Here is a 22,654-nt window from a genome sequence, read left to right as displayed (position 1 = left end):
AATGAGGATCAAAGTGAAAAGCATGTCGATAACAAATAATGAGTTTAAAGTTATCACAAAAGATCAACTCTAGTCATTAAACTTTATAAATTATATCTATTTGGTCTCTCCATGTTCTTGCAATACAATTTTTCGTACAAAGGGTCTCTTTTTGCATTTTTAATTTTAGTTTATGGTTTGAGAGGAAAAAAAAAAAGAGATTGTTGGATTCCAAAAGATAAAATGAGTATGGACACTAATTTTAGCTATAAAAAGAATTGATTTAGTATTAATGAGTTTTATCTAGAAAGAGGAGTTTCATTTATGTGTTTTTTCATATTGAGATTGCTTGGATAACCATATCTAAATCGGAAAAGATTTTTGATTTCAAGTTTTTGTGTTTTTGTTTTTTAATGCTACTTATGGGGTTGTCAAGATGTTTATGCTATTTTCTTAGTGTTTTGAATAAAAAATAAATACAAAATAAGTTTTTAAGTAAAAAAACATCGATTTTTTTTCCAGGCATCGTGAGAAAAACCAAACGATGTGTTGTCTTGATTTTTTTTCTAAAAAGTTTTTTTCTCTAAAAAATATTTTGTATGGGTTTAATTTTTGAAGATATTATTGTAATTCATCTATAATTTCTTATATATTTATATAATTGAACTTTATTTCTTAAAATAAAAAAATATTATTTTTTATAGTATTTCTAATAAGTGCAACCCTGTGATATATATTTTTCCTTTTATTTTATCAAATTAGTTTTATGCGTATGTTTATTTATACTATTATCTGATTAAATTAAAAAATAATTTTAATAAAAAAAATCATTGAAAATAATTGGATAAAATGAATCATGCTGCAAGATCAAATATTTATTCCACACTCATCTCTTAATGTTTTCATATATGTATTTAGTTATCGTTAGTAATTGTTTTTCATTTATTGACATGAATGGTTTTTAATTTTTTTAATTAAGTTTTTGCATAAGTTTTTAAATTCACACTTAATATTTTTATTATTATTAGCATATATAAAATATTTCAAATTAAAATACAAAAAACTGATGTTTTTTTTTATGGATGATTATAATAATAGTAGTAAAATCATTAGTATGAAAACAAAATTGATAAAATTAATATAATAAGCTTTAATCATTGGTAACGCGGTAAACCATGTGGTTGACCACGCTATGAATCTAAGGTAAACTTTTTGAATCCCTCCGCGTCTAGAATCCAGCTCATCGTCCAGCTAGGGATGGACTTTTAGACTTTGCCTATGCGTGCAATGTTAGTGTTGCTCTTATGCTTGCGTAATAATAGATAATTTAGCCGTGTACTGGACATTTCTTTTAACATAATAAAAAATAAAAATATTAATTATTAATTATTCATTTATAACTTGATGCGTGCATTCCATAATTTATGCGCTCATAAATATTAAATTAACATATTTGACGGTGTGTTGTGTAAAACCCTTTAATATCTTTATTTAATACGTGGCACCAATTTTATTTTTTATAAGAAGAGAAAAAATTCAATTGGTGGAAACAAGCTGATTTGCAAGATTTCCAAATATTAAATACTTTATGAATCCATGGATTACTGCCTTGTAAATCAGGGCTTTATTAACTTATCTCAAATTCTCAGGTGTTATTAAAAATAATTCACATAAAATTTTGAGGGTTAGATTGTATAAAAATATTTTTTTTTTAAAAAAATTATTTTTAATATTAACATATCAAAATATCTAAAAACACATAAATTTTTTTAAAAAATTTTAAAATATAAAAAATTAATTATTATTATTATTATTATTAATACATGTTATCACCATCACTGTTGCACATACTACTATCACTCCATCATTAATGCATCCTCGTAAATAATAAAGGAAGACCATGGCATTAATGCTATTTATCTTCTTAACATATACCCATACAACCAGATAAATTGGTCAATTAACATATAAAATACAAATAAATAGCGATAAATAGTGAAATAATATAACAACAACAAAAAATGGTGAAAAAAAACATATTCTTATGGCATACTTAAAAACCATGATAAAATTTTAATTGATATTGCGGTTTACAACCGCAACATCTATTTAACTTCAAGATTAACTGATCGACCGGTTCATAACAAAAATCATAAAATTGTCAAAACCAGGGCTCCGAGGTGAGATTTTTGAAATCTAAAGATCCAATAATCGGAGTAGTGATTTCATAATTACTTTAAGAAATATAGCTTTCAAAAACTCTTATATAAATTTAAGTATGATCCAAATATTTGATAAAAAGTTATGATTTTTTTTAGTCATTATTCTGGTCTGACGTGACCAGACCTCTTCCTAAACCTAAATCTGTCTCATTGATCTATAAATGTACATGTTAGGCTATTCATGTAACTTGTCTAGAGCGAATCCTCATATAGTTATGACATACTCATACATGACTGCTCAGAATCACATGTAAGAACTACTATGTGAACAACTACTTTTTAAGATTTTAATTGGAGTTTGTTTTTTTAGTTTACAAGTTGGACAAAACTATATGTTTTCACTCGTAAAAATATTTTGAAAGAAAAAAATTCATAAAATTATGATTTTTATGTGAAATGGTCGATCAATTGTATAATTGTATCCAACAGCTGACTAATTGATAGTTTTTGTACTTTAAAACCGCGATATATTTAAATATTGTTATTCTGAAGCGCGATAACTATCTTGTGACGCTAAGGAATAATAATATTTAACAAATATCGTGTTTTAAAAGCACAACAACAAGGTAATGTATCATTTCACTAATTTTTTTCAAACAATATTATTCTATTAAGACTTTTGATTAAATGTGCCAATTTTAAAATAAAATCGTGTAAAACCCAAATACAATGATATCTCGTCACATGGCAAAATATTTGTATGGTGTATAATAATCAAAGGACACTAATAATGTTAGCGAGTACATCAGTAAGTTTTGCTGGTCCACTAATTTAACATGTTAAGGTCACGTTAGTTAGGCACCGTTTGGAAACGCGGCTGCGGCCGTGTTTTCAAAAAATTTGAATTTTTTTTTTGTTAAAATTTAATATGATTTATACGTTTTGGATCGTTTTGATGTGCTGATGTCAAAAATAATTTTTAAAAAATGAAAAAACATCGTTGGCATGCATTTTGGCACGAAAAGTTATTTGAAAAGCACCCGCAACCACACTGCCAAACACGCTCTTAATATACCATGATAAAAGAAATTATACATAAAAAACTAAAATATATTTAGTTGAAAAGAAATAGATAATAGTATAAAATAAATGAAAATAGTTTTAAAATAAATTTTTATATTTTTAAAATATAAATTATCAAATAAATATGTATCGTGTCTTATTTTTAATGCTTTGAACACTAACGAAATTTTTTATAGAAATAGTTGTTTATATTGTTTGAATTCATGATAATTGGAGTGTGGTTATTATGTTTAGGTAATACTAAATAATTGTAGACTAAACAATTCTTTAAAACTTCTTTTAAAAATAGTTTTTGGTGATGTTTGAGATTGTGATAATAAATTTGATAATAAATTTAAATATTGTTATTATGTTTACGTAATACTAAATAATTGGAGACCAGACAATTCTTTCAACATAAGAAAATAAAAATTTTAATTATTAATTATTAATTTGATGCGTGCATTTAATAATTATAATTATAATTATATATATATATTAAAAATATATTAACTGAAAACTAAGTCATGTGATGCGTGCATTCCATAATTATATGCGCCTATGAATCTAAGGTAAAATTTTTGAATCCCTCGGCGATCCAGCTCATCACCAAACAAGCTACAACAAGGCCCCCTCGTGGATGAAAGATCGGACTTTAGACTTTGCCTATGCGTGCAATTCTCTCAACATAAAAAAATAAAAAAAATTAATTATTAATTTATAAACTGATGCGTGCGTTCCATAATTATATGCGCAGATAAATATTAAAAATATATTAACTAAAAACTAAGTCATTAAACTAAAAAAATGATGTAAATTACGATATTTAAAACCCTTTAGTATCTTTATTTAATATGTGGGATCAATTTTACTTCTTATAAGAAGACAAAAAATTATATTCGATGGGAAAAAAATATAAATACTTTACGAATCCACGGATCACTGCCTTGTAAATCAGGGGTTTATTAACTTATCTCGAATTCTAAATAAGATGACTGGTGTTATTAAGAAAAAACATAAATTTTTGAGGGTTAAATTGCATAAAGTTTTAGTAAAGGAGTTAACAAGAACAAAATTAAAAGCTAGGGGATCACAATAATAATATACCCAAAAAGGCAGTAATGAATCCAAAAACGAACGAAAGAATCAGTCTTTCTCGTCCTTATCCATTAATCAATCGAAAATAGTATTATGCCAGTATTTTACCTTGTCACAGCGGTTGTTTTTTAATTTTTTTTTGAAATATATTAAAATAATATATTTCTTATTTTTTAAATTTACTTTTTAACAATAATATTAAAAGAATCAAAATAAAAAAATATTTTCAAGCAATTTTTTTTAATTTTTTTAATTTTAAATGAAATAACAAAGATACTATACTAGCTAGCTATATATTAATTACAGTTCCCTCCAAGCCAAAAAAAAACCCAAAAGGAAACTGCCTATTAACCTCTGGTTAAATTCTGACCAGACATAACAGTTGAAGAGAGAACAGAAAGAGGACCTCTTTGGCTGTCTCACCATATTACCACTTGTCCATTCTTTTTATTTCTCTATTAAAGTTCTTATTTTTTAACAATAACATAAAAAATTCAAAATAAAAAAATTATTTTAAAGCAATTTTTTTAATATTTTAAATTTTAAATGAAATAACTAACAAAGATACTATACTAGCTATATATTAATTACCGTTCCCTCTAAGCCAAAAAAACCCAAAAGGAAACTGCCCATTAACCTCTGGTTAAATTCTGACCAGATATAACAGTTGAAGAGAGAACAGAAAGAGGACCACTTTGGCTGTCTCACCGTATCACCACTTGTCCATTCTGTTTATTTCTCAATTTCTCTATTAAAGTTATTTGCTCTTGCATCTAAAAAGAGAAAAAGTTTGATGCTTTACCGTTTTATGTGAGTTTTTGGGGTTGCATGGTGGTGATGGCTGCCAAGAAAGCGTGTGGAATTTTGTCAAAGAGCATGTTTGAGGAAGTGCAAAGATGGGGTTGCATGAAACAAACTGGGGTGAGTTTAAGGTACATGATGGAGTTTGGTTCAGTTCCTACTGAGAGGAATTTGTTGATTGCTGCTCAGTTTCTTCATAAAGAATTGCCCATTAGGATTGCCAGGAGAGCTATTGAGCTGGAAACCCTTCCTTATGGCTTATCTGAGAAACCTGCCGTTTTAAAGGTACCCTCTTGATATTTTCAAGTGTTTTAGAGATATTATATTTTGTTGGTTTTTATCCTCTTTTGATTAATGTTTTGAAATTTGTGTTGGGTTTTTGATATTTGTTTGGATAATGATGGAAATGGGGTTTCATGGGAGTTTGGTGTTTTCTTGATTATTTTAATATATGTGTGTTTTGACTGTCAGAAAAGTGGGAACCTAGAGGATGCCTTGCTGTTTTTTTGAGGAAAAAAAAGTGTGATTGTGCTTGAGTTTTTGAAGATCCTTTTCCTTTTTATACGAAGTATAAGGTCGTAGGATTTCATTTGTGATTCTCCTAACCAGTTTTTGTTTAGCATTTTGGAATCAGTATCTTCCTTTCTTTATAGTTTAAAAGGGAGAAGTCAAAAGCATTCATTTTATATCCCCATCCTTTGCTTTAATTTGTTTGTGCTTAATTATATCAGTTTTCCAACTAGTACTTGGTTATGCTATTATGAATCTCTATTCATACGTAAAAAAGGTGGAAATATTCAGTAAATGCCTCATTCAATTTTAATTTTTTATTCCAAGGTTCGAGATTGGTATCTGGATTCTTTCCGTGATATGAGATCCTTTCCTGAGATCAAGGGCACAAATGATGAGAAGGAGTTTACACAAATGATTAAGGCAATTAAGGTCAGACATAACAATGTGGTTCCAATGATGGCTTTGGGAGTTCAACAGCTGAAGAAAGAGCTGGGTCCAAAGATTGTTCATGAGGATCTTGATGAGATCCATCAGTTTCTTGACCGCTTTTATATGTCAAGAATTGGAATTCGAATGCTTATTGGTCAGCTCTTCATATTTTACTGTTTTCTTAATTTGCCATTGTAAGTTCTAAGGATTTTCGTACTGTGTCTGGAGCTACGTCTGAACTTCATATCATGCTTGAATTTTTATGATGCTCAGGACAGCACGTGGAGTTGCACAATCCCAATCCCCCTCCTCACTGTGTGGGTTATATTCATACAAAGATGTCTCCAGTTGAGGTAGCACAAAATGCCAGTGATGATGCCCGTGCAATATGTTTACGAGAGTATGGCAGTGCACCTGTTGTTAATATCTACGGGGATCCTAATTTTACATTCCCGTAAGTTAATTTTTGTCACTTGGTTTGAGCTTGCATTTTTGTGAATTGCATTGATTGCTTTTGTTCTTACCTGCTTTCTCTGCCTGTCTCGTTTGCTTTTGCTGGTCTTTATCCTCTTTATTGATGTTCTCATGGAAATGTTTCCTTTGACTCTATTAGTTGTTACTTGTCATTTAAAACAATTAGAAATTTGTTTCTACTCCAGTTGCTGAACAAATTGTGTAACAGGTATGTCCCAACACACTTGCAACTCATGGTATTTGAGTTGGTTAAGAATTCATTGCGTGCTGTCCAAGAACGTCACATGGACTCGGACAGGGTTTCACCACCTGTTAGAATAATAGTTGCTGATGGCATTGAGGATGTCACTATAAAGGTAATGTGCTCTTTTCTTAAGCTGTCAGTGTAGGTTTCCACATCTTTTCTTTTTCACCTCCTTCATATCTGGCATTCTCTTCAACTGCTTGACATGCTACCATTAAGAATTTATGTTGTGCAATATCATTTCATGATGAGATGCGTAACTAATTGGTCTTACTGGCATCTCAGGTCTCAGATGAAGGTGGTGGCATAGCAAGAAGTGGCCTTCCTAAAATTTTCACATATCTCTACAGCACAGCCAGAAATCCTCTGGATGAGGATTCTGATCTTGGAACTGGTGAGGCAGTAATAATGGCCGGATATGGTTATGGGCTTCCAATTAGTCGATTGTATGCTCGGTACTTTGGAGGTGATCTGCAAATTATCTCTATGGAAGGATATGGTGAGTTAATAATTTGATCTTGTGCATTCAGAATATGTTGCTCAACTATGTCTCTTGATGTAAAGAAGACAGGCACATGCATAGTATATTAACAATTCAACCAGAGTGCACATGTTTGAAAATCTCTTGATTGGAATTACATTTCACATGTTGAATAAGTTAGATGTTGTGAACGTTTTCTTATTTTTAACCTGAACTACCTCGTGTTGGTGAGAATATGATTTTGGGGGGGGGGGGGGGGGGGGGTTTGTGTTGGATGGTTGATTGATGAAAATGTTCATGCACCTCAACGAGAAAGGATTTGGTCTTAAGTTGCTGCATTTCTTATTATGTGTTTTTACTCTTAACATGTAAGGTCCACTCTCGTAGAAATCTTTGTTGCTTGCATGCGAGGTTCCGATGATCCACCAAAATCTCCCCATTGATTTGTGGTGTTGCGTGTGTGCAGGAACTGATGCATATCTTCATCTGTCTCGATTGGGAGATTCACAAGAACCCTTGCCATGAATGAATGATCAACTCCATAGTTCTTACAATCGACTCTTGGAATATTGAAATCCTATGTGAAGGGAAATGCAACAATAGCGGTTTCTTTTTCCAACAATAATCTTGAGGTTTCTTGTATGTAATATCTTTATTTCTGCTGGCCTATTTTGCTCTGCAATTCATATCCATACCAAAAGGTATATAATTCAACTTCTAAGAGCATCCATCATCAGCCATGCTGACAACCGTTTAGTTAGAACGTTAGTGACAGGGCACAATTAGTCTTTGTTTGCAATATGATAAAAATGCTGACAGTAACGTGTAATCATATTTTCAATACCCAGTTATGCATGATTCTGAACTTGTATTCGATAGAATTATAGTTAAAGTGTTTTTTAAATTGCTTTTTTTTTTTATAAAAAAATATTAAATTAATGCTTTTGTGTTTTTTAATTGTTTTGATGTAATGATATTAAAAATAAAAAAAAATATAAAAGAAATCATTTAAATAAATCAATTAAAAATCACTTTTGACAATGTGATGCATTACCACAAAAATCAGGCAGCAGCGTGTAACGTTAAGTTAGAACGTTTGTAATAGTTTTGTTGGGCAGTTAACGCAGAGCAGAGCATGTATACAATTGAAATCATCCAATTTGAAATATGAAAACCAGAGCATTAACATTTTTTTTTTTTGGTAATAATCGGGGCTAATAAGCCCTTCTAAATTGAACGAGTAACAGTAGACCCAATCAGGTCATAATACAATAAGGGATAAAGCCCCGATGGTGGTTCTTCTAACACATCTGATCCCCTGACTAATAAATCCCTAGTTAGCCCATAATTTGCCAACCAATCAGCCACACAATTGGCCTCCCTATACACATGATAAGTTGTTACTTCCCAATCCCTCCCTAACATACCTTTAATCTGCATAATTATATTATAATTCCTGTCCACTCTCACACTATCCCCATTAATGAGACCCACTACAACTCTGGAATCGGATTCCAAATCCACCCTCCTAAACCCTCTATCCCATGCAAGTGGAAGCCCAACATAGACCGCCCATAACTCTGCATTAACTGACGAACAAATACCAATATTCCTTGCAAATCCCCCTATCCACGCTCCCAAATGGTCTCTAATCACTCCTCCAGCACCTGCCACTCCTGGATTTCCTTTGCTGCATCCATCCACGTTTAGCTTGATCCGCTCTTCTTGTGGGTATTTCCACTCAACCTGAGTATCTTCCTTACTGCTTCTTCCCTCATCATTACTATGCCTTTGAGTAAACTCAGTATCCCGGACCATTCTTTTTATAGCAAGAATAGCCCTAAACCAATTACCCTGATCTACTCCAAAAACTCTATTGCACCTTTCTTTCCAAATATACCATAGAGCTATTCCGAATTCCAACGACCAAGCCCCATGATCCGTATTTCTATTTCTGGCGGACATATTTGATACAAGCCATGCATACCAATTTGACTGAAGAATAACTCTCTATTCTCTACCTTTACGAACACCTCCCAAATTTTGCGAGCTTTAGGGCAATCACGCAACGCATGGGTTAATGTTTCCACTTCAGTACCACAATGATGACAAAATCTATTAGTTGTTAAATGTCTCCGATATCTCAGGTCATTGGTCATAATAGAATTATGGGCTACCGTCCAAAGAAACACTTTGATACGCTCCATGCCTTGCCACTTTCTAATCAACCTCCAAATAGGGTCTTGATCCATCTCCCCCCTTTCCTCTAAAACCATATAAGCAGTTCGGACTGTAAGCTTTCCATTTGAAGAATGATCCCAACCCACCGTGTCGTCTATTCCATCTTGCATTGGTGGAGTGTATCCAACAATGCTCATCACAATTTGCATAGGAATTAGATGGGCAAACACATCCCATTTCCAATTGCCCCTATCGTCTATCATATCAGCCACCGTATAATCAAGAGTCTCTACCTGCACCTCCCTCTCTAAATGATTAATGATAGGCCCATAACTCTCCAACCAACTGTCTCTCCAAAATAAAATCCGTTTGCCATTCCCTACATTCCAGGTTGCATTCTGGTTCACCGTGTCCCATTCTTTACAAATGGCCTTCCACAACACTGAGTCAGACGGTATTGCCACCGGATTACCTTCCCTTCTCCTAGTGCTCATATACTTGTCCTTTAGAACTTTTACCCAAAGATGATTCTCCTTCATCATTCCCCAAGCCAATTTCATTAAAAAGGCTCTATTCATTGACTTCATTTTCTTTAACCCCATCCCGCCTTCTTCCTTCGGCCGACACATCTTGTTCCAACTCACAAGATGGATTTTGTCTCTACCTTCTTGTTGACCCCATATGAATCTCCTGCAGATTTTCTCTATCTCATAGCACGTATGTGTATGTTTGGGAATAACAGCATTAACATTTGGATGTATTAAAACGTAGCTCCATTAATGTTCTCGAAAAGACAACTTACAAGATATTGTCCCGCGTGGTTCGCGCTTCAGACATGGGCTTCCTCTAACCCAATCAGTTACGAGTGTAGTAGAGTTGTGTTTTTTGTTTGTAGACCGATCCATTTAGTTGTTCGGCTTGCACGAGAGAAAAGATCTTTTACCTTCGTTCTCCATTCATCTTGCCAACTCAAGCTAATCTTTTCCTTTTCATCTCTCCTCCCTCGTTCATCCTCGCTAGCATCCTCCCCTAAAAAGTGTTTCTATAGACCATAGAGTGCACATACATGATTTAACTTGTACAAAATGACTCCTACTGACAGCAAAGTGCAGATCTACAGATGAGAAGCCCATCGACTTGAAAATTTTTTAGGAGATAATAAGATCATGATTAAACTCAATATAACGGTTTCTTGCCATTCAAATGATTAGCCTACATGGAATTTATACGATACAGCCACATAACAACAGCTGAGAAAAGTTTATAGCAATGCATAGCTCTGGTAAGCATATTTCAAATCTGTCCTTTTTCTGTGAATTTCTGAGAATAAAGTTCATTCTGCTGTGCTCCAACAATCTTTCTGACACTATCCATCATATTTAAGTCCCTCTGAAGATGTAAATTGTAAAACTATAGTACATAAATTTTAGTGTCTTCTTTCCTTGGCACGTTTCCAGGATTGTTTACCCTTTATCTTCCATTTATCATTTCCACCTGGGCGATTCTTTTCCTCAATCTCTCGAACCTTACGCTTCCTGTAACATGTTATTACGATAAACAATATGAGCAAGATTAGCAGTATGCTGCCTAAAAAATCAGCAAAAATCAATTTACCAGAAACATTGTTTATCAATGATCTCAAAATCAGCTCCTTTGATATATAGCACCAATATCAGTTTGTTAAAGTTATGACAGAAATCTAGATAGCAACAAGAATATTGACATGGTTAGTATTTTTGGTTCATCAACTAGCATGGTTTCATGCTTGAACTGTAATTTCACACTGTGATGTAAAACAATCAATCTACAAGATACCCAATCTACTATTTTAATAAAAAACCATGCTCTTTCAAAGACATTGACGGTTAAAAGTTGTCCCTATGTGTTAATGTGATGGATTGATAATCTTGTGTCTTCCTTTGAAACGAGTTGGTGCAACTACTTTGTGATTATTTTTTTCCCTCAACAATAAGAAATGTTCAATGAAACATATTATGGAACAGCATTGAAATACATCATAATCGTCGTAGTCATCATCTTTCACTAATAATCATATCATGTTTCTTTTAACAAAAAAATGTAATCATGTCTCTGTCTATCTCTCACCTGTAAGCACTGAAAGTTTGATCATAAAGCAGTTTATCTGCAATGGTTACTTTCCTCTCCTTCTTAGTTAGCCTACCAGAGTAGAAATCTGTTGCAGATTCTACAACTGTGCCCACCTGATTATTTGTCAAAAACACAGAATGCTTTACCACTTAACCCAGTTAAGGAAAAAAGAAAAAAGGAGCAACAAAAACCGCATATGATGTCATTCCAAGTGTCTGTTCTAGTTTGATACAGTCACCAAGGGTTTACCTGGAAATATTTAGGTAGCTCTTTTGACTTTGAATCACCCCTCTTGTAGTGTCTCTTCGGATCAATAGCACTCCTTAGCTATATCATTAACGCAAGAAAACGGCAGCCCAACAAGTAAATATCACAGTTCTTAAATCACACGAGACTCCTAACTATTTGATCACTCCACACGAAACTCGAAGCATCACACCATGTTAAGCTAAATTCGCACAAAATAACTAAATACATAAACATAGCAAATAGCACCTTAAGCAGCTGGAGATCCCTTTTCAACTCTGGAGTTATAGTTGAGGCAGGCATATCAAACCTAATTCAGCAATTCAAGAAAAACACACACACACACACCAAGTGGTTAATTCATTTTGTTTGTTCTAAGTTAAGGTAAAAAAAGAAGATAGGAACTTTAGTATTGAAAACATACCAATCCTTGCCTAGTGTGTCTTTGCGTTGGCTTTTAAGTAACTTGTTTAACTTAATGGGATCATTGGGTGGCACAAATAAGACATCAACAAGCTGTGAATTGGTTTTCCAAAGTGCACTGCTGCTTTCAGGCTCAACTGAGTTCTTGATATTTTTTGTTGTAGACGACGATAAAGTCGGCAACTTTGGCTGCCATGAAAGCCCAATAATTGGCCCTTTATCTTTCTCGGCCATTCTGATTTGTGGGAGCCAAAAAAATAAGAAACCAACATAAAAAGCTATAGAGAGAGAGATAGCTAAAAGAAGAAAAGGACCAACCCGGTGAAACCGCCGGTGATGATGGCCGCAGCTAATCAGACTGGAGAGAGATGACACCGGAGCCCTATCAAGTGCTGAAGACAACGGGGTTCAAGTGTTCTTAATGGGCTGTACTTATTAGCTTCATAAACAGCCCACTTTCAAACAAACGAACGAGCCCAATAAAAGCAACTCTCTCATTAATTTCAGTAAATGAAAATCGATTAACTATAATTAAAACTAATTAATGTTTAACTGTAACGTGAAATATTGTTTATTATGAGTGAATTCACTTGAATTATATTTTTCTATATTATAGCACGGGGACTGTAGATTGTGATTGCTTTCATTATGGACTATACTATTGGTGGGAGCATGAGAAGAAGCTATAGCCTGCAAGACCCAAGCATTAGGCTGGAAGGATGCCTAGGAGGGTTGCGGACACTTGAGGCTTGGTTGCTAGGCCTGGGTGCTGGAGAAGCCACGCTTGCTGGCCGCACCCCTGGCTGCAACCACTTGGCGCTCGGTCTGCCCAGCCTTGGGTACTTAGGTTGTTTGACTGTGTGCTGGGAAGTCCAAGTGTACATGTGGCGCTTAGGCTCTAGCTTCAGTGCTTGGCACACCCCTGCTCATACGTGACGCTTGGGCTGCCTGCTCGGGGGCTAGGCACATCCCAGCGCACACATGATGCTTGGTTTGCGCTGGACGTGACTCATGCTCGCACCCCACTTGGGGACATCTGGCGCTTGGGTCATGCCGCTGGACCTAAAGGGAATGAGTTCGGCATCAGGACCCATGATCAATGGGTCTAGCGTCAGGATCCAATTATTATTGGGTCTTCCATCAAGACCCAAGGTTCTTGGGTCCTAGGATTTTAAATATTATTATTTGTTTTAAAAATATTATTATTTTTATTATAATTAATATTATTAATAAAATAATTAATTAATTTCAAAGAAAATATTAGTATTAATATTGAAAACATATTATTATTTATATTATAAATTTTTACAGTATTTTTTATAAAAATAAAAAGTGAGCCCGTGACGTAGTATTATTAAAAATATTCAACAATTCGAGGTATTAATATAAAAAATATTATAATTTGTGTTGTAAATATTATTATTTTTCTTATAATACAAAGTATTCATATAAAATATATTATTATTTTTCTTATTATTCAAAGTATTAATATCAAAGTATTATCATTTTTCTTATAATTCAATATATTCATATCAAAGATATTATTATTTGTGTTATAATATTATTATTTTTATAAGAATTAAAATTTTTAATATAAAAAATATTATCTTTTGTGTTATAAATATTATTATTTTAATAATAATTAATATTATTAATAAAATAATTGCTAAATTAAAAAAACAACAATAGATTTGATTTAAAAAGTGAAACTAAAAATTGCTATTATTATTGGGTAGTGCAGCTGGACCCAAGGGAAATGAGTCCGACGTCAGGACTCAAGATCAATGGGTCTAGTGTCAAGACCCAATTATTATTGGGTCTAACGTCAGGACCCAATTATTATTGGGTCCTCCATCAAGACCCCAGGTTCCTGGGTCTTAGAATTCTAAATATTATTATTATTATTAATAAAATAATTAATAGATTTGAAAGAAAATATTATTATTTATATTATAAACTTTTATGGTATTTTTTCTAAAAATAAAAAGTGAGTCCGCGGCGTAGTATTATTAAAAATATTCAACAATTCTAGGTATTAATATAAAACATATTATAATTTGCGTTGTAAATATTATTATTTTTCTTATAACACAAAGTATTCATATAAAACATATTATTATTTTTCTTATTATTCAAAGTATTCATATCAAAATATTATTATTTTTCTTATAATTCAACATATTCATATCAAAGATATTATTATTTGTGCTATAATATTATTATTTTTATAAGAATTCAAATTTTTAATATAAAAAAATATAATTAGTTGTGTTTTCAATATTCTCGGAATTAAAAATAGTAGTTTTGTGTTATAAATATTATAATCAAAAGTATTAATATTAATAATATTATCTTTGGTGTTATAAATATTATTATTTTTATAATAATTAATAGTATTAATAAAATAATTACTAAATTAGATAAAAAAATTATTCTTAATATTGAAAAACAATCATAGATTTGATTTAAAAGGTAAAACAAAAAATTACCATTACTATTACTATTATTATTATCATCATTAATAAATTTTTAAAAAATATTATTATTATAAAAAAAAACAACATGGGGACACGTGGCGCTTGGGCTGTTGCCTAGGGGCCGGGCACATCCCAGCGCATACATGGCGCTTGGGCTGCGCCGGGCATGACCCAGGCTCGCGCCCCACTTCGGGACGCCTGGTGCGTGGGTCATGCCTCTGGACCTAGAGGTAATGGGTCTGGCGTCAGGACACACGATCAATGAGTCTAGCGTCATGACCCAATTATTATTGGGTCCTCAATCAAGACCCAAGGTTCTTGGATCCTAAGATTCTAAATATTATTATTTGTTTTAAAAATATTATTATTTTTATTATAATTAACATTATTAATAAAATAATTAATTAATTTCAAAGAAAATATTAGTAATTGAAAACATATTATTTTTTATATTATCATTTTTATAGTATTTTTTATAAAAATAAAAAGTGAGCTCGCGATGTAGTATTATTAAAAATATTCAACAATTCGAGATATTAATATAAAAAATATTACAATTTGCGTTGTAAATATTATTATTTTTCTTATGATAGAAAATATTCAAATAAAACATTTTATTATTTTTTCTTATTATTCAAAGTATTCATATCAAAATATCAGTATTTTTCTTAGAATTCAACATATTTATATCAAAGATATTATTATTTTTATAATAATTAATATTATTAATAAAATAATTACTAAATTAGAAAAAAATATTTTTAATATTGAAAAACAACAATAGATTTGATTTGAAAGGTAAAACTAAAAATTATTATTACTATTATTATTATTATCATCATTAATTAATTTTAAAAAACTATTATTACTATCGAAGAAAAACCACGTGGGGACATATGGCGCTTGGGTTGCTGCCTGAGAGTTGAACACACCCCCTGTGCCCACGTTGCGCTTGGGCTGCTACCTAAGAGCTGGACACACCCCCTGCGCCCACGTGGCGCTTGGACTCCTGCTTGAGACGCATACGTTGCCTTTGGGTCATGCCTAGTGACGTGCACACCCTTGCGCACACTTGGTGCTTGGGCTGCCTGCATGGGGGCCTGACACACGTAGCGCATACTTGGCACTTGGGCATGCCAAGACCCAACTATCCTTGAGCCCCGCATTCTTCAGAACCCAAAATAGCCTTGGGTCATTGGCTATGCAGGGCCCAAAATAGCCTTGGATCCTGCCAGCATCAAGACTCAACTTTTTAAGAAAATAAAAGGTGAGCCCAAGGCGTAGCGCGGGCCACCTAACTAGTACAAAACTGTAATGCAAGAGCAAAAACTCAATTTAAATCAATAAAAAGAAATTAGAAATAAAATTATGCGTGCAAGAAGCATGATATTACGTAATATACTAAAACGGCTCAGTGCCCCTATTAATGTTTAAATAGACACAAAGCACTATGGATTGGAGCAATGTAATGGTAGCCCAGCCCTTGACACAAAGAGTTGCAATGGCAGCAGGGGAGGGGTGGGGTTGTCTTTTCGCTGAGGTGCATTTGGCATTGAAGGGATGGTTGGGGAGAAAATTGCCAGCACAAGTTTTGATGCGGCTATGGGAAGCGGGCACCTGGCGCTGGTGCTGCCCACGCAAGGACAACTGACACTTCGACTGCCCGGCCTGTGCGCGGGGCAGACCGAGCGCCACATGGCGCATTGGCGGCCGTGGTTTGGAACGGAGAAGACCCGAGTGCCACCTGGCGCTGGGCGGCTCCAGTATGTATGGCAGACCCCAACACCACCTGACACTTGGGTCTTGGTAAAAAGCCCGATTGACTATGGCAGCCCCAACGCCACGTGGTGCTTGGGAAAACCCGAGCACCACCTGACGCTTGGGTGGCTTGATTGCAAGGGGCAAACACCAGCCCCATACGCCACTTGGCGTATGGTCTTGGCAAAAGGCCTAATTGAGTCCGGACGTGGTGCAAGGGCCGACCAAGCGCCACGTGGCGCACCCCAAGTTGAGTCCGGACGCGTTTGAGCTCAACCCCAAGTTGGGTCCTTGAAATTATTATTCAAAGTGTTCATATAAAAAATATTATCATTTGTGTTATAAATATTATTACTTTTATTATAACTCGAAGTATTGATATAAAAAATATTATTATTTATGTTATAATCATCCTTGAAATTCTTAATATAATTATTTATGTTATAAATATAAATATAATTATTTTTATTATAATTAATAGTGTGAATATTAAAAATATTATCATTTGTGTTATAAATATTATTATTTTTATTATGATTAAAAATATTAATATTAAAAATAGTATTATTTTTGTTATAATTATTTTTATTTTTATTTTAATTAAAAGTCTGGGCGTGTCCACGCCCAACCCCAAATGGGGCTAGACACAACCACGACGAAAACCCAAGTTGGGCCTAGACGCGTCCTCGCCCAACCCCAAGGTGGGCGTGTTCACGCCCAACCCCAAACCAAGTTGGGTCTGGACGGGTCCACGCCAAAACTAAGTTGGGCCTGGACGCGTCCACGCCCACCTCCATGTTGGGTCTAGATGTGTCCGCGTCCAACCACAAGTGTTAATATAATAATGTGTGGTATAAATATTACTTTTTCTCTTATAATTCAAAGTGTTCAGATCAAAATAGTATTATTTATGTTATAAATATTATTATTTTTATTATAACTCAAAGTATTGATATAAAAAATATTATTATTTGTTTTGTAATCATTCTTGAAATTCTTAATATAATTATTTATGTTATAAATATAATTAATTTTCTTATAATTAATATTATGAATATTAAAAATATTATTATTTGTGTTATAAATATCATTATTTTTATTATAACTCAAAGTATTGATATAAAAAATATTATTATGTGTTGTAATCATCCTTGAAATTCTTAATATAATTATTTATGTTATAAATATTATTATTTTTATTATAATTCTAAATATTCATATAAAAAATAGTATTATTTGTGTTATAAATATTATTATTTTTATTATAATTAATAGTGTGAATATTAAAAATATTATCATTTGTGTTATGAATATTATTATTATTATTTTAATTGATATTATTCATAAAATAATTAATAAATTAAAAAAAATTTATTATTAATATGTAAAAAATTTATTTGTGTTATAATTTTTTTTATTTTTATTATGATTAAAAGTATTAATATTAAAAATAGTTTTATTAATTTTATTTTTCTTATGATTAAGAGTATTAATATTACAAAGAGTATTATTTATGTTATATTTATAATTATTTTTATTTTTATTATGATTAAAAGTATTAATATTAAAAATAGTATGATTTGTGTTATAATTATTTTTATTATAATTAAAAGTATTAATATTAAAAATAGTTTTATGAATTTTATTTTTCTTATGATTAAGAGTATTAATATTACAAAGAGTATTATTTGTGTTATAATTATTTTTATTTTTATTATTATTAAAAGCATTAATATTAAAAATAGTATGATTTGTGTTATAATTATTTTTATTGTTATTATAATTAAAAGTCTGGGCGCGTCAACGCCTAACCTGAAATTGGCCTTGGAAATGTCCATGCCCAAACTCAAGTTGGGTCTGGACGCGACAATCCCCAAACCCAAGTTGGGTCTGAACGTTTCCCGGTGCAATCTCAAGTTGGGGGTGAACACGTCCTCGCCCAATCCGCGTCCAGCCCACGCCCACGCCCACCTTCACCTCCACCCCACCCCTAAGTTGGGTCTGGACGCGTCCGCGTCCACCCATATGTGTTAATATAATAATGTGTGTTATAAATATTATTTTTTCTCTTATAATTCAAAGTGTTCAGATAAAAAATAGCATTATTTGTGTTATAAATATTATTATTTTTATTATAACTCAAAATATTGATATAAAAAATATTATTATGTGTTGTAATCATCCTTGAAATTCTTAACATAATTATTTATGTTATAAATATTATTATTTTTATTATAGTTCTAAATATTCATATAAAAAATAATATTATTTGTGTTATAATTAATATTGTTAAAAAATTTTGAAAAAATTATTATTAATATTAAAAAAATATTTCTTATATTATAAATTTTTACAATAATGTTTATGAAATTAAAAAATAAGCCCGGGGCAATGGCAATAACTCTATTAGCTAATAAAGATGATGGAGGGATCGCAGCAACACTCGTTAATAAGGCAGCAAAGCTGCAAGGCTGTAACCATACAAACACATTAGAAACTCATGAAATATTTATGTTCAGAGACCAAGAACCAAGAGCAAGACAAGTAAAACAAGGGTTTTCTTTCCTTTTCTTTTTCGAGTATTCTAATCCATATAATTCAGTCAGTATTTTAACAAGTTTCAAATAAATTACCATCCCTATAGGAAAACAGGCTCTCTCCGTATTTTTTTGTTGTTTCCTAAAATTTATTTATTTTTAAATAAAAAATAAAAAATAAAAATAAATAATAAATAATAATAGCAAGAAAATTGAAGATTTGAAAAATGCAAGATGGAAGGATTTCAAATATAGAGGAAGATCTAGCTGTAATTTTGAATGAATTAAAAGCCTAATTATACAAAAAACTAGAGAAACAATGCAGATTTAAAATCAAATTAAATTATTATTGGACGAATCTGCATAAAAATTAAGCTTAAGTACATAAGTTTTTATGTTTAAGTTTTGTCATGGGCTAAATTAAAAGTTTAATTATGTTTAAGAATTAATTCGGGTTAAATTAAAGGATTTAAATAAGTGTAAGGACTTAATTATACTTTAAATAGAACAAATTAATTTTATTAGAGACTTAATTGGTAAAAAATTAAGTTTGAGAGTTCAATTTAGGCTTAATTAAAAAGATGGAAATTTTAGGAGACCAAAATTATTTTTTACCAAGTCAATTGATTGAAATAAGATAAAATTGCAAGAAAATCAAAAGTTTAGGGTTAACTGTGGGCTAAATTGAAGAAATTCATAGCTAAGGATCTTTTTGAAAAAGATGCTAAACTCTAGGGACTAAATTGATCGAAATCAGGTGTGAAATTGAATAGATTTGAAAGTTTAATGATCAATTTAGGGTCAATTTGCATAAATCCAAGACCAAGGACCACAATGAAAAATACATTAAAATTTGGGGTTGAAGTTTCGCAGGGGCAAAATTCATAAAATTAAAACTTTTAGGCCAATCAGGGGTGCAATTAAAGGAATCAAAAGTTGAAGGACTAAATTGAACTCTAACCAAATCCTTAAACTAAAATCCAAAATGACGCTGTTTTGACCAAATAGTAATAAAAAAAGACATACCAAATGACGCATCATCTGATTATTGTTCATTATCTTTTTTTTTTGTCTGAAAAAGCCGCATAGATGACTACTTTTCAGGGATATTTAATGCTTCATCTCTTAACTAAACCAGAGAAGCCATACACCATTATAATGACTTGGCATTTGACTACACCCCGATATGGTTCTTTTTGGCTAATTGACACCACAATTGTTGTGGTGTTGACCCAAACAGGCCAACTCAGGTAGCCTTTAACTGTCAAAATTTGATAGTTCATGATGGTCACTTTGAGCCAACAATTGAGATCCTTCTGGGCTGAATCAAGGACCAAGATTGGTCCTCAATAAAGACAAAACGTCCCTCCACCACCCCCTATAAATAGGGGTGGATTCCAGGCATTGGAGAGGAAGAAATTGAAGGCCAATCTTGGAGAAAAACTAGCCTCCCTCCAGTTTTTTCTACCATTATCATTTTTCTCCACCATATTCTATCGCCACGACCTTGGCTTTTATGACCATCAAGCGTTCTCCACAGAAAGCTTCACCATAACCAACACGATTACCAGCTAGTTACCTCCACATAAGGAAAAACCACCGCAAACCTTTCTGCCGCAAACCTTTCTTTAATATTTAGGGGCGTAAAACTACACAGTAGAGTACACTCTCTGGTATTTAAGACACAAAGTGTAAAATAAATACGACTTTAAAATTTAGACTATAGAACAATTATGATTTAGCCCAATAAGATAGAGATTCTTCCACAAAAAGAAATCTATCTTGGACCTTAAAAAAAGACCAATGAATAGAAACTTGACTTATAAAAACAATCAAACAACAATGCAGCTTACTTTACGCAGGATGCACTAGGGGTAATGCATCTTCCCCTTGCACAACCAGTCATTTCCCAAACTCTCGTAAACCATAGGTTTTTTAGTAACCATTATACTAGGTAAGGACTGTTGAACTTTAATCATAATTTTATGATCAAACCCAAAACCATTTCCTTCCCAACAATACCTTTTAGGAGGCTTTTAAAGCGCACCATTCAACGTCGCCCCGCGACAGAATGACGACTCCATTGGAAAACACCTTGTCTTATTGGACTAAGTTTTGCTTATTTGATTGTTTGTATTTTGTTGGTCAGTTTAATTCAGTTTTAGCACTTATTTTTATTGCTTTAGTATTTTTACTTCTCGTTCATGCATAAATATATCAGGTATGGATTAATGACTTCATGCATTTTGATTTCACAAATAAATCCAATTTTAGGTTAGGTGAGGAGTAGCGGTCTGCTTTATGACTTCTAGTCGGGGTTCAAATTTGTGAAACATTCAACTATAAGCTGAGTGTTTACTTGATAATGTCGGTCACGTCGTGCCTCAACCATTCCTTGTAAACCCCTATACTTCCTTTACATAAGGTAGTCACTAGGTAGTTTATAGACCTTTTGAAACCAGGTAGAAAGCTTACTCTCATGTAATGACCTAGAATCTTCCCTTAGGGTATGGACTACCTAATAGTTCATTTTGCCATGACTTTTCTAAAAAGAGTCTGAGATGATCAAACTATGAGTTTTCACCATCCACATCCAATGTGCATCCACACCCAATGTGCATCCATACACATACATTTATTCATTGTAAATAATATACATACATGCACCGGGTTAAAATATAGGTTCCTAAAGACTCTATAACACCTGAATCTGACTAAGAAATATGGAAAATGAAGAGCGTGCTCACCGTGATGCTCATTTTCATGAAGAGTTGGAGTCTTTAAAAGTTAGCATGAATCGCCTCACTAGCGTACTCGAGCAAGCACTTAGAAATGCCTTTGGTGAAGGTTCTTCCAACTAACCCGTCACCTTTGTTCAGACCCCGACAATAGCTCAACCTAAAGAAAGAATAGGTGAGCATGATCAGAAGCCCCAATACAATCCAACATTTATGCCATCAAAAGTGCCGACACCAACCCTTGTAGTTGTAGAGGCATTTACCAACAAGTTCCATAAGACAAAGTCATCTGATGACATTGATCAAAATAAGGTACGATCCAGTACAATTCGTAAAAATATGTCTCGTCTCGAATATAGTTGTATTGAAGAAGTTCTGTGTTCCCGAGTTTATCAAATACACCAAAACACAATGCCCCATTACTCACCTAAAGTCTCATTGCTATAAAATGGCAGAAGTAGTACACAATGATAAATTACTGATGCACTTTTTTCAGAATAGTTTAAGTAGGGTAACATTGAGTTAGTACATAAAATTGGACAACATAAAGATCCGAAGATGAAAAGATCTAGTGAATGCTTTTGTCAAGCAGTACAAGTACAACATGGACATTGCTTCTAACAAAACTAGCTTGTCTAATCTAAAAAAGAGAGGACAGAAAGCATAAAAGAGTATACCTAGAGATGAAGAGATTTAACTGTTCAAGTGCATGCCCCACTCTTGAACAAAGAAATGGTCACTCTATTTGTCAACACTTTTTAAGGCACCATACTACTAGCATGTGATGGGAAGTGTGGCATAACAATTCACTGATGTTATGGCAGTGGAAAAACGTATAAAACAAGGAGTAAAGAGTGGTAGAATCTCTGCACCCGTGGAGAAAAGGGGTTTTGAAGGTAAAAGAAGAGAGGTCGACCATATTAAAGGTGACTATAGGGGTAA

The 22,654-nt window shown here is 32.6% G+C and overlaps 2 protein-coding genes across 2 annotated transcripts; one reads left to right on the top strand and one right to left on the bottom strand.

Annotated features, from left to right (window-relative positions):
* The first annotated feature begins 4,984 nt into the window (after positions 1-4,984).
* LOC133696206 (pyruvate dehydrogenase (acetyl-transferring) kinase, mitochondrial) lies at positions 4,985-8,124 on the top strand. Its single transcript, XM_062118318.1, has 6 exons — positions 4,985-5,387; positions 5,940-6,198; positions 6,318-6,498; positions 6,727-6,874; positions 7,048-7,261; positions 7,710-8,124. The coding sequence occupies exons 1-6, from the start codon at positions 5,130-5,132 to the stop codon at positions 7,766-7,768; spliced, it is 1,119 nt and encodes a 372-aa protein (XP_061974302.1). The 5' UTR covers positions 4,985-5,129; the 3' UTR covers positions 7,769-8,124.
* Positions 8,125-10,594: 2,470 nt separating this feature from the next.
* LOC133696423 (rRNA-processing protein fcf2-like) lies at positions 10,595-12,661 on the bottom strand. The gene is made up of 6 exons (XM_062118612.1): positions 12,521-12,661; positions 12,204-12,437; positions 12,029-12,089; positions 11,783-11,860; positions 11,531-11,646; positions 10,595-10,959 (listed from the first exon to the last, which is right to left on the bottom strand). The coding sequence occupies exons 2-6, from the start codon at positions 12,434-12,436 to the stop codon at positions 10,851-10,853; spliced, it is 597 nt and encodes a 198-aa protein (XP_061974596.1). The 5' UTR covers position 12,437; positions 12,521-12,661; the 3' UTR covers positions 10,595-10,850.
* Positions 12,662-22,654: the final 9,993 nt, after the last annotated feature.

The sequence above is a fragment of the Populus nigra genome, chromosome 6 (genome assembly GCF_951802175.1).
Source record: "Populus nigra chromosome 6, ddPopNigr1.1, whole genome shotgun sequence".
In the NCBI taxonomy this organism is placed as follows: Eukaryota; Viridiplantae; Streptophyta; class Magnoliopsida; order Malpighiales; family Salicaceae; genus Populus; species Populus nigra.
Note: the sequence above shows the minus strand (reverse complement) of the source record. Positions and strands in the feature narration are given on the sequence as shown.